At 38.1% G+C, this 14153-nt stretch overlaps 1 protein-coding gene across 1 annotated transcript in view; it reads right to left on the bottom strand.

Annotated features, from left to right (window-relative positions):
• Positions 1–13624, bottom strand: part of b4galt5 (UDP-Gal:betaGlcNAc beta 1,4- galactosyltransferase, polypeptide 5) — a 38305-nt gene extending 24681 nt beyond the window's left edge. The window contains exon 1 of the mRNA XM_082145217.1: positions 13255–13624. Within this exon, the coding sequence (XP_082001343.1) occupies positions 13255–13360 (106 nt within the window). The 5' untranslated portion in view covers positions 13361–13624. The remainder of the gene's footprint in view (positions 1–13254) is intronic.
• Positions 13625–14153: the final 529 nt, after the last annotated feature.

The raw sequence follows: 14153 nt of genomic DNA, 5'->3' as shown, positions 1-14153 counted from the left end.
CTCCAGACTCGGGTGAACTCCACCTCCGTATTCGGCGGGACAGTAAACCCTGGCCGTTGGCCCCGAGGAAGCCCGGACGAGGCCCGATCGAGCCCCGGAAGTGACCGTGCGAACGCGACTGGGCCTGGCATGCACTAGCACGCTTTTATTGACATACTAATATGAAGTCAGGTACAAGGTGCAACTTTTAGTAAGGGTCCCTCCCCAGTGACCGAGAGTGAGATTACGTTTTCTTTGTCAAGTTACCGAAAAAAAGAATCAAACTCAAAAACTATTTACACTTTATCAAGATTCAACAATATGATTTTGAACCTTTTCCAGGGTCTAGGGCAAACTAGCTAAAGTCACATCATGATACAATACAAATAATACAAAATATACAGATATGTGACCCTGGACCACAAAACTTATGGGTCTTATGGGTCAATTTGTTTAAATAAATAAGCTTTCCATTGATGTTTGGATTGTTAGGATAGGACAATATTTGGCTGTGATACAACTACTGAAAATCTGGAATCTGAGGGTGCAAAAAAAGTTGTTCATTTATGTTTGCGATTTTGCAACATCCACTCACAAAAATTATTTTTTTATATATTTAAGAAATGTACAAAATATCTTCATGGATCATGATCTTAACTTAATGGGCCCTATTTTAACGATCTGAAACGCAAGTGTCAAAGCGCAAAGCGCAAGTAACTTTGTGGGCGGGTCTCGGCGCTGTTGCTATTTTCCCGGCGGGATAAATGACTCTTGCGCCAGGCGCAAATCTAAAATGGGTTGGTCTGAAGTAGCTTCATTATTCATAGGTGTGGTTTGGGCGTAACGTGAAATAAACCAATCAGAGCGTCATCTCACATTCCCTTTAAGAGCAGATGCGCTTTTTCCATAGCGGATTGCTATTGTAACGGCGGATTTGCCAGGCGCGCGCCAGCAGCGGTTCACAGCCAAGGAGAGCAACGCTCTCGTCACGGCCGTAAAAGAGAGAAGTTACATTGAAATGGAGAAACCCACCCAAATTAACTTCGGTTAATTTGGGTAAATGTGTAAGCTAGATGTATGCTTTTATAATAAATTGTTTATCTATCTATCTATCTATCTATCTATCTATCTATCTATCTATCTATCTATCTATCTATCTATCTATCTATCTATCTATCTATCTATCTATCGTAATAATGTATGATTTGCAAAAATGAAAACTGCTGCTTCTGTGTAGATGAGAGAATCAAAGTGCGCGTTGTGCACACGCTACATTGATTATGGCCAAGCATGCGCCCTTAAAATAGCATATGAATAACATGCGCAACGCGCCACTGACTTTAAACTATTTTTTCCTGGTTAGTGGCGCAATTGTTTTCTAAACCTGCAAAATAGCAAGAAGGACCGTTTGCGCCGGAACACGCCTCCTCTTTGCGCTGAACCGCCCCCGGGAGCGCAAGTGTATTTCTTAGTTAACCGACGTGCTTCTGTGGAGGGAAAAGTCCGCTTTGCGCGGGTGCAAAATAGGAATGATACATGCATCGGTGTACAAAGTCACTTGCGCTGGGTGCAAGATAGGGCCCAGAATCCTAATGATCGAAAACCCATCTATAATTTTGACTCATACAATGTTTTGTTTGCTATTGCCACAAATACACCCGTGCAACTTGTGACTGGTTTTGTGGTCCAGACATGGGCGTCGGAAGAAAAAAAAAAGTGGGTGGGTCTGTGTTAAATGTTACTGGAGTAAATACCATTTAATGTATTTCGGTGCCTTTTAATTAAACAAGTTAAGTAGCCTAAACTTCACTTCACGTCGGGCGGTTCTTTGCCTCCACGTCGTGCATTAAATGCACAGCTATCCGTGGATTATCCCGCTAATACCATGGTCATTTGCCAGCAATGACAACTTAAAGCTGTTATTGATGTTTGCAACGCAATATTTGATTTCTCCTTGAGAAATAGAACAGACAAATGCGCTGAATCAGAGACGGTAAAAGTAAGTGGGTCCAATATCATTGGTCTTAAAAAGTGGGTGGGTCTTGTCCCACCCATATACAATGGTTCCGACGCCCATGGGTCCAGGGTCACATATTGATAAGCAAAATCACTCTCGTTTTGAAGAAAGATATTACAAAATTCTTAATGTTGCTTATGGCTCTAACAGATACGCAATCGCCACCTCGTAAAATAGTCCCATTTTCCCGTGTGATCGGCTTGCCAAAAATGTTGTTCCAAACCTTTCTGACTGACTAACCCAATCTCAATGAGAAGACGTCACTGTTTTACGAGGTGAACATTTTACATGCATTCGTGCAATTTGATTTATAGGAAAACATAAGCTTTCAGTTCCAAGCCTAAACCGAACCATCAGTGCGGCGTAAAGCAGATTACATGAAAACGTTTGAATGAGATCGTACAAATTAGCCACCAATTAGCCAACATGTAAATGTAAAACCATTCACTTTCATTGCACTTTTTCCCCATACAGTGAAAGGCTGAGGCTGTCATCAGCATCTCCTTATTTGTTATTAGATATGTGCATATGATTGTTTATGTCACACTTTATGTTGTATAGTAAATATTTAATGCAATGTGTTGTGTAGCCTGATTGTGTTGTGTTAGTTTTTTCCTGGAAAAGCCTCTTTTGATGAACTTTCAGTCATAATCTGAACATCTCTTGTACCATCTGTGCTAATGCAATGGTTTGGGTACATCCACAGCCAAACAGGATGGCACATCCATCACAATTATTTCATTTAAAACAGTTAATAACGTACAAGACAACTTTTCACAAGCTATTTTTTTTACAGTGTTCAGGGTGTGTACTTGTAACTTCCACGCAATCTGAGAGTATGTACTGTAGTGTTTCTCTCGGTCATGAACAGAAGATAAGACTGTTGATCATTCGTATCACTGAATGAGTAAATAGATTAGCTCAGTCATTTTTCACGTGGCTTATATGAAAGAGGATTACATGTGGTAGTGACCGGGAAGGTCCCACATTGATGTTTAACCAAATTCCAGTCTTAATGTGGCGTTTGGTGTCACATGGCCGTCCTTGGACCTTAACCAGCATCTCCAGTGGATGGGCTTGCCATGCTGGGACAGCACAGGGTTAATAACAGCCTATCTCTGACAACGGTGAGCACTGTCACCAATGCAACACTGATTATCATTTAGACTGATACTATCAGGGTTCAGCCTGCGCTACACACATCTGTTGTGTTTCTGTTCAACAAATGACGCTGCAAAAAAAAGAAAGAAAAAAAAGTCGACTATAGTCACACAGTTTCTTTTTTCTCTGTGACAAAATATGCAAATACTAATGTTGTGGGGTGAGATCATACACTGTTGTGTTGGCCAGAGGAGAACTGAGTGACGGAGAGACTGGGTTTATTCTCCATTCTGTCACTGATGGAGTTTTGGTTCCTGCCACTGTCGCCTTTTACACTTTTGGCTTTTGTCTTGCTTATATTCAACAATAATATTGATCTGCCTGCATTGACATTATCATATGAGAACTGAAGTGAGCTGGACGATGGCATCACTGTTTTCTCCAGAGCGGCTGTATATTTAACTAAATGAATAACTTTTTTAAAACAAAAATGAGCCATCACTGAACTTACTTAAGCTGGACTGTGACACTCTTTTCATCTGGAAACAAACTTTGTTGCATTATTTCCCTGTTATCTCTGTAAAGCTGCTTTGAAACAATCTGTATTGTAAAAAGCGCTATATAAATAAAGGTGACTTGACTAACATGTGTAGGTGTAAATCTCTCTACCTGTCGATCCTCCCTGGCACATTTCCATGTGACCTAATCTTCTGTAAACAAATGGCCATGCAAATATGACCCTGACCAGAACCAGCTAGACTTTCACGAAGATAAAACAATAGAAGGAGAGCGGCTGGACACGCAGATCCTGCATTAGATCCTCTTGTAAACGTCCTCTAATGCCACAGCATTGAAGATGTGCTTGCATGTTTTAACATGTGCTGTTTCTGCACGGAAAAGTTATTTCTAGCAGCATTTGCATGCGTCTCCATGAGTATTCATCTGGTTTTGGTTGAGGACTGTGGTGTTGAACATCCTGCACATAAATGCACCATGTTAACCAAAGCTAGAAGAGCAGAAAAGCAGAAGTTACACGCGCATGATCGGCAAACCACTCATGTTTCATGCATAAAGTCAGATGCACCTTTAAACCAACCAACAAAACTCATTTTTATTAAATCAGTTGCTCTTTGCAGGTTCCCACTTTTAGTGTGTAGACCTGAATATCATCGAGTCTTGTGGATCTGCTCTTTTTGGCGAAGACAAATACACCTCAGCAACACCTTAACATTCGCCCGGCAGCCACTCATAAACCTTGGCACATTCTGGGAACGGAAACAAGCAGGAACTTGACTCTCTGACAAAATACTGTACCTTTTGATTTCAAGTTCATTTGGCTCATTGCCCAGATACTCATACAGTCAAACCAAAATATATTCAGACACCTTCAACATTTCTCTGGTAATGGTAATACAATATGACAAGAACTCAGAGTGATCAGATCAGTTGATATTTCACTGGTTTTGTCCGTCCTTCTGTTAGACTGTCTCACACATGAATCATGTTGAATATCTGTCAGCTGTTCAATTTAACTACACAATTAGATAATACCAGTTTAGCTCAAACAATTACCAAGCAATGCTTCATTTTGTTCAGTCTGTGGTGTAAAAAGGTCAAATTAACCATTAAAGAAAAAACACTTAAGCAAAAAATTTGGTCCTACATTTGTATACATTTTACTGGTAGTCACTGTATGAATAATTTTTGGGTATATTACGTCTCAGTTTACTTTATTTTGCTCTCCTCACTTACATAGATGAAATATAGTGTCCTGCACACACTAGTAAAAAATATAAAAAAGTATATCTGGTGTCTGAATAATGTTTGGTTTGACTGTGCACGATGGAGCCAGCGATGTGTTCCCGTTTGCATGCAGGCCGGGTTTAGTTCGGTTCATAGTGCACGAAATCCCACGTAACCAGCCACAGTGAACCACAGGCTGCACGGAAATGATGACTGCCATTCAGAAAGACAAAAGCGTGACCTTGATCATTGCAGTGGAAAACACAAATGTGGTTTGATGCATCAACTTCAACCTGTTTTTCTGACAGAGAGAAGGTCACCATTAGTGTTGGACTCGTGCTCAAAGCAAACAAACACTCATTTCAAGAGTAATATTATTACTTATTACTCCCTGCCAACAGTAATTCGTTACACTAGCCTATTTGTTATATTACTTTTCCGTCACACCTCACAATATTAGTAATTGCATATGTTGTCTATTAGGGCACATATACACATTTAGTTTGTATTTCTTCAGACAGAATAATCATTTCTATTACTTTTCCATTTCTATTACGTCTCCCTGTGTCTTCACGATCAATGTCATGATTCAGAGGAAGGTCATACGTCACTCATATATTACAGTGTTGTTCATAACCTGCAATTCTCTTCCAATGACAAACATACTAGTCCAGAGAAACGTTTCTACACATGAAACATGGAACTAATAAACACACGATTACGGCAGCTTATGGTTTTATGTTATTTTCATGAGATTTGGCCTATTTTTATGAGAAAAAAAAGATGTTAACATAAGAAATACTAAACAGGTGTAGTGATTAGCTTATCCGAAAATGCTACTAATAACATTTCAATTCAATTCAATTCAATTCACATTTATTTGTATAGCGCTTTTCACAATACATACAGTATTGTTTCAAAGCAGCTTTACAGAAAATGCATGTGTCTACATTACAATTTAGATTGATCAGTTATCCAAGTTATGTATTTCAGATCACACACTTAGCTAATAATGTATTAATTTAAACAATGTATTAATTTAAGGCAGAAACAATGAGCTCCTTTAAGTAATGAATACATGTTTGTTAACAAATGATTAGGATATTATATATATATATATATAAACATTTCCGCCTTATCATATGATCAAAATCCATATTGCAATCTGTTTACAAAGTTATTTACAAATTAATTTTATTATTAAAGTTAAAGTTATAAAGTTATTTTTGGAGTAAAAGCAAAGTATCAATCTCATAAATTGTCATGTGCAGTTTGATGCTAAATCTGTAATGACCTGTTACCCAGAAATGATAAGATTTCATGAAGATTTGTGATAATAGGTGGGTCAATGTATATCGGGATCAAAGTGACGTGGATGTGCGATCCATGTAACGTTCAATAATTAATGCCTTACATTCGACAACGGTGTTTTTGGCATCTTTCTTCCAACAAAATCAAAGTAATGACAACATCTCCTGCCGCTGAATGTCAGCTTTTTCCAAGATAGCTTTCTACAATGGTGGCGTCACACAAGTCGTGAAGATTACGAAAACTAATGACTGAATTGTTGGATTTCAAATCAGTAGAGGTTGAGGCAACAAAAATAACATTGTAACAAGCTATTTTATGGAAGTGACTTTAATGTAATTACTGTAATACATTTACTTTGCAGTATAGTTAATTAATCATGAGCTAAAGCAACTTTTTGTCACAACTTAATTTCATTTTGTTCAATCCACTAATATATAAAACTTAATACTGAAGTTTACTTAATTCGTTTGCATTGGGACTACATGGATCATTTTTGTTGACATAACTAACTGGGCAGTGGATCTGTAGTTCCCAGCACACTGTACATACAGTTAAAGTTGGTTTAACTTAAAAAATTAAGTTACCTGCATGCTTTAATATTTTGAGTTCATTGAGTTAATACAATGAAGGAGAACTTTACAATAAAGTTCATTAAAACTCCCTATGTGATACTAACCAGCAATAGTGCATTTTAGTGTGCTAAAGACATGTCTGGTTAGACACATGGAAGTTAGGGGGGTGTAACAATATATCGAGACACAATATATCCCAATACAAAAATGTAACAATCTGTATTGTGGATAGTTACATTATTTTAAATATATCTGGTCAGTGACAGAGTGCAAGCATATTCATCTAGAATAATTCTGTATTTTCAGCTTCAGAATCATGAATATTGTTATTCTGGTGTCTCTATTGTCCTGTGCTTTGGGTTTCAGCACCAAAACCAAATCTATTCATTTACACACACAATTTTATATCAAATTTAGCATTTTAATCAATGGTACTTTTTTTGTTAACCTTTTATCATATGTCTTGGAGGATCGCAATAACATCGTGTCGTGAGTTTAGTATCGTGATATGTATCGAATCATGACATGAGGGTCTCGTTACACTCCTAATGGAAGTTAAAAAGTATAAGTTTAAATAAACTTATTTCCATCTTATTGTACTAAGTCTGACCTAAATTAATTGCGAGGAAAAGTATTCCTTAATTTAATTAAGTTCATTGAGCAAACTTCAACAATGATCAACATTTCTCAAACAAACAGACCTCAAAATCATTAACTAAAATGAAAGGAAAAACAGTTTGATAAACTCAAACCCCAGTCCAAAGACTTACCCTAACCCTAAAAGCTGATCTGGGGTGCGTTTCCCGTACAACTATATAGCTCGCTGCTTAACTACCATAGTACGATGCATCGTTGGAGAAATCAACTAGCTAGTCACGACTGTTTCCCGAAACTGTCTGTCGCAAAGTATCGTTCAACCACGTTGGTTTATGACGTCTCGCACGTGGTGGACTAATAACTTATTTTAATTAATCTGTTTGAGATCGAATTAACGCTAGATTTTGTCATATAAGTTACAGACATGGCATCTGAAGACCATTTCTAATTTTTCGCAGTTATTTTGCTTTATTACCAGACTCAATATTTGGCTCGTTCTTACATAGAGCACGTTCGCACATGCGCAGTCTTCAAAAACGGTGCTTTAAATCTCTTGACAAACTAAAAGACATAAATTACATTTGTATGTATTCTAAATAAATAACACGGGTTGTACTGAATGTCAGCTTGCTTATTTTGCTAAAGATAAGGATTTATTCAGTCTACATCTAATGTAAACTAGAAACTATGCTTGTCGTTCCAACCACACAAGTTTGCGATGATGTTTGCGAACGTTCGTTTGAACGATGGTTTCGGGAAACACCAAATCGTTGAACTATGCTGATAACGACGGAACTTGCGACCATAGTTGGTTAACGATGCTTTCGGGAAACGCACCCCTGGTTAGTGGGAATATTTTTCCAGAACCAACAAAGATGTTGATTCCTACTTCTATAATCTCATATAGGAGCATCGTCTCATGGGAATCAATGAGACGTAAGTTATTTATATGGACCCATGGGTCTGAAATAAAGAATTAATAATAAATAATAATAATGGATCTAATCCTGTAGTCGTGGATTATAGAGACCGCTCAACAATTTCAACAATGATTTCATGAACATCAGGATTATGTCAGATGTATTTCATTGTTCCTCCAATCCTCAGATCTGACCCCTTTTGAACCATAACTGGATATTCAGGATTGGAACAAAGGCAGTCCTGCTGAAAGATAGTTCCTCTTCCTCTTTTTTTTCCTACGAATGGAGGCACCTGGGTTTCCATGGGGTCCGCGTCTATAAATAGGACCTGTGCTCTAGCAGGATTTTCTCTAGGTTTAATTGAATAAACTGCATCAATCAGACACACCTGTGTCCCGCGATCCCTCCCCCGAGCTGTGGTGTGTGGGAAAAGAGCAGTGAGTGCTTTACTGAAGGTTTCGGTGGCCTTCGAACCTTCACTAGCATTAAATACCCCTCGAGGGTTGTTTCCATGGGGACATGAGACATGTATCTCCATGGATCCCATTGAGACAAGTATAGAGAGATACACGTCACTCTTATTGTGTGCATTTAGCCAAATTGAGGTCAGTTGCATCTGGTTCCTGATATACTGAATTCTGGCCATTGTCCTTGATATCCATAAAGTCGGCATTAAAATGAAATGGTTAAAATGAAATGGGATTAAAATGGTCGGCATTCACCCCTTTCCTATCTATTTATAAATGCATTGTTTTAGGTCTTATTGTGAACAGTGTGAAGTTTCTTTATTTTTCATCAAAATGTCATAACTGGATCTTGCGGTGAAAACAAGTGACTTCTCTCTGGTGACGTACACTGTATGCCGGACTTCTCCAAGAATTTAGTCCACTTCAATCCCTCCACTATAAGCTCAACGCCTCCAACGGCCACATCTCAACATCCACATCTCAACATCCAATCGACAACCGATGCACAGAAAGTTCTCGCATACATTCTTTCTTTTTCAATAATCTTACTTTAATTTTGCATGGCCAAAGACATCAGTCTGCATGTTTACTTTAATCCAACTAATCAAGAATATACTGACTGCTAAAGGTATTTCTTTTTTTCAATGTCTATTCAAAGCTTTTGTCTGCCACAACAATGCCATTTCAACTGTTGTCATTTGGGGATTTACTTGCAATTGATTCGATTAATTAATTACAATATTTTTAGTCGAGACTTTGAGAGCAAGGTGATCGATGACCAATATAATATAAATTTATATAGCCTAATACAATTTAAGGATATTCCGCCCAGAATGTATAGTAATTTGTTTTATAAAATAAACACTTTTTTTTTTGCACTTAATGCACAATATAAATATAATATTGAAAACAGAAAACATGCATTGTCCTTTGACAAGACGAATTAGAAATTACCTAAAAACTGACCTAAGAGGGTAACCAATACTTTCGTCAAGGTGACTCATGATTCGACTGTGTTTTATGTTTCAGGACTTTTATTTTGATATTCTGTTGTCTAGCTGTGCCTGTGTTCTCTTCCTGTTTATTCCTGTTTGCCTTTGGCTGCATCCGAAATCGCCAACTTTCCTCCTGTATAGTAGGCGAAAAACAGTGTGTCTGGATTCACAGTTCTAATAAAAAAGTAGGAAAAAGTACCCGGATGACCTACTACTTCCGGCAAGAAGTGTGCATACGATGGACACTTTCCTATCCCATGAGGCCACGGGAGAGGATTTGTGAATGGCAGTGAAACGATGCAACTGACGCTGGTAGATCATGTGATAATGACAACATGGTGAATACTACACACATTCATACTATATTCATACTATATAGGTAATTACTTATTTAAAATAAGTATCTACTGAAGAGAGAATGTGATTTCGGATGCAGCCAGTGTCTCCATAGTTTCCCTCATTAGTTACCATGATGACTAATGACCTTCACCTGTTGCTTGTTAGCCTCTTGTTACCCAGTGTATTTATACCCACTGTGTTTCAGTCCTTGTTTGTTGGTCATTGTCTTTACACTTCAGTTGTAAAGCTGTTACATTTCCCTGTTGGGATTATTGCCATTTGGTTTTGGATTGGATTATTGCCATTGGCCTCTTGTTTGGATTGTCTTTGTGTTTGTGCGTTCACAGAATAAAGGCTGTTTGCTCAAAGAGCCTCACCTCTCTTCTTCCCTGCATACCTGTGACAGTGGCATGGTCATTTTCAAAAAGGGACACTTTATTTCAATGATCCACTTATAGTAGACATTCCACTGACTATAAGTAACTTTGCAACTACATCTCAACTTATTCTACTAACCCTAACTCTAACCATCCCTAACCGTCTACTAGTTGACATAGTCGTAAAGTTTAATTGTAGTTGTTAGTTAGAAGTATGTTGATGCAAAAACTCCTGCAACCTCAGTGTTTTCATATAATCTTACAGTGCTCACGGGTTTAACGGTTGACGAGGAATCTTACTTAAGTCTATAGCTCATTCAAATCTGCAAATTTGTATTACCAAATGAAGTACTTAAAGGTTTAGTTAACTCTTCATTTGGCCAACTCTCCCTCATGTCGTTCCAAACCCAGAAGACTTTAATTCATCTCTGGGACACAAATAGAGAAATTTTGTATATATTTCCTCATCATTTTTGATGTCAAGTCCACGTGACCCAAAATTTTCAAGCTTCAAAAAGTTCATAATGACATCATAAAGTATTCCATATGAATCCGCGGTTTAACCCAAACGTTTTATATGATGAACAGATTTAATGTAGACTTTTATTCGCATATAAAAATGTATCAACACACATATTTACAGCACACACCAACCCCGGTTTCTTAGACAAGAGCCACTTTTCCACCGTCGGCCGAACGGTTCTCATCCCATTCTGTGCCGATCCGGTCCAGCCGGTCCAATTACGGTTACGCGTGCGTTTTCCACTGAGGGTCTAATAACGGAGCTCTAGGAAGATAATACAAAAGCGGCAGTAGTTGCCTTGGTAACGATATGAGATGTAAATAGTGACCGTGTTATGGAGGATGATCAGATCATTTGTGTTTTCAGTTTTGAACTACAGTATGTCAGAAAGAATAGATTTCCATCACAGTAAAAACATCCGATCTACATGAACACAAAAACTAACACAAGTTTTTTTTTTTTTTTAAGAATTTGTTTAACAAATTCCTATAAGCTTTATTTTCCGGGCAAAGACAACCAAAAATCATTGGTTTCCCAAGGAGAGCTCATATCTTTATATTTCATCCTGTGCCGAAGCCAAAAGTATGCCCCACAAATAGCAGAAATACACTAGGGGCTTGACATTTCCTGTTTCCCTGCATTTAAACAAAGCCTTCTTCCAGAAGAGGGCATTCCCGTTTAACTTGTCAGTCACCCCCCTCCCTCCGGGATGCTCACCACTTGCCGAGTTTCATTCATTATTAACACATAGCATTTCTGGCCCTTGCTCCTCTTTTAAACACCTACTACGAGCGGAAACCCCCAAGGCAGAAGGAAGCTAAAATGGTTTCTAAAGTGACTTCATTGATAATTAACGACAACGCAATGTTGGAAAACTACTTTTTCCACACTGATGGTAAAACGTTCACAGGCTGCACACAGTAGTAACACACTTGACCCCACCGGACTCCTGTCTGAGGTTTACCAGGACGCAGGAGAAGAGTTTCTCTGACACCATAGCCTACATCTCACAGATGTCCTAAGCACATTCAGGGCTTTTCAGAGACACCAAATGTTTGGAGGTCTCACCATGAAAACTCTTTCTCCTTTTTCTTTAAATATGACTGATATTGATTTAGTGATTAAATGTAGCACTCTTATATGATAATATTTTTGTAATTATCATTTAAATCTCACTCATTTTCAAATTATTTGTCATAAATCAACATCTCAGGAAAATGTTTTTAATCAAAATATGACTTTCTGTCCACTGCATAGACACCAAGACTTTATCAGGCATTGATAAAGTGAAATTATATATCAATATTCCTAAATATTAGATTATATTAGGAAAATGTTGCCAATTACTACTCCCAATATTCCACCTCTTCTTTCATTACATGTTTCTCCAAGAATACATTGATATGCAAATTAGATACAGTGAATAAATGCATTGTATTGAATGGCTGGATTATTATTACGCTTTGCATTATTTTCCTGTTATCTCTGTAAAGCTGCTTTGAAACAATCTGTATTGTAAAAAGCGCTATATAAATAAAGGTGACTTGACATGACTAAAAATATACAGTTTTATATTTCATGCCATCTGTAATTATTCATCTGTAGGCCCTATATTAAATAATCTTTTAAGCATGGCGTAATGACGTCTGTTAATGTAGCATGTTGTTTAATACTGCATTATTTAAGATTTAAATAAAGCTAATTAAAAGTTATTCGCGAATCGACATTTACGAACCCTGCTGGCTTTTTTGTAGTAGGCTAGGCTACTAAGATTTAAGATTCAGTTTTTCCTCCAGTGAGAGTTACTAAAACAACGTCAGCATGTCCCAATTGAATATTCATTACTGAATCATGCGGTCACAGGACTGTCATCTCGCTGCCGGGAAGGAGCGTCTGTGGGCGGGGCTTCACCCAAAACTGTGCGCGTCCGAGCCAACGCACCCGGAAAGGACGAATAACCTATAGGCTATAACGTATAGCATAATTCATAATTTCACTGGAATACAGTCTATAAACAAAGTTGAACGGTCCAAAAAGATAAACGCGAAATTCACTCAGTGTGTTATGTTCTCTATAGGCTAAATGGAGATCTTCATACATGATGCTTGTCTGACAGAACGTTCTTTCCAAACACCGATCGCTGATTTATTACATTAAACACGAACATAATTAGGCTATTTATCGTATGATCATCATCAAAGGAGAAATCTGAGTATATAAAAACACAGACCAGCCTAAATAATAATCACACCGCAGATTTCACATGTATTCAGATGTTATTCTTATAAAAAACACAAACAAATGTTGCCTTACCTATACCAGGAGCTGAATAGATGAAGTACAGTGCAGAAGTGGAGAGCGAGAAGAGAAATAAAAGCCCGAGGAATGACCTTCTCCGAAATCTTATATGTGTCGGCATTATATAGACAGATATTCTTCAATGGATATGTGGGCTAGGCAGATATGATCCGTTAATAGACCCAGATGGAGAGTCCTAGCGCAAACACGCTGATTCAGGTGCGATCCCGAAAGGTATCCAATCTAGACGGTTCACTCGTGTTAGCAGAGTCTCATCATCTCCATGTGTAGATATCAGTATAGGGACAGCGCGCGAGCACACACACACACACACACACACACTCGCTCACACCCGCGCGCTGCTAATGAATGGGGAGAGCATGGGACTCGCGTTACACACAGATATCAGGGCAGGAGGGAGTGTGTGAACATCGCAATGCATGACTTTACGTGATTACGTAACGCTGCACTCATGGTCCGGTTTTCATCAAAGGCTGTAAAACACACAGGGATGTACAGTAGCCAATGCATGCGCGTATTGATCGCCAAGGGGAAATTCATTATTATAATTATTTTTTTTTTTAGCCCTACAGTATGAGCTAAAAAAATGAATCCATCTGTCTTAATGAACATCGACACCACGAATAAAACAAGCTTAAAAAGAACACCAAATAAAATGGAATGGAATAAAACAGAACAATGTGTTAATAAAACAGTGACTGTATTGCAAACTTAGGTAGTGTTTGAGATCAAGTTTATATAGTTAGGCTACACCTACACACACACAAACGGAAAATGGCAATCATTGTAGGTCGATCATAAATGTAAACAGTAACACTAATGGCATGAAACCTTTCATACCAGACTGATGCATCACAGAAATGCGCATTGTAGACACGCCCACCTTATGAACT

This window comes from Leuciscus leuciscus (genome assembly GCF_965113295.1).
Source record: "Leuciscus leuciscus genome assembly, chromosome: 18".
Lineage (NCBI taxonomy): Eukaryota > Metazoa > Chordata > Actinopteri > Cypriniformes > Leuciscidae > Leuciscus > Leuciscus leuciscus.
This window is presented reverse-complemented; position numbering and strand designations above follow the sequence as displayed.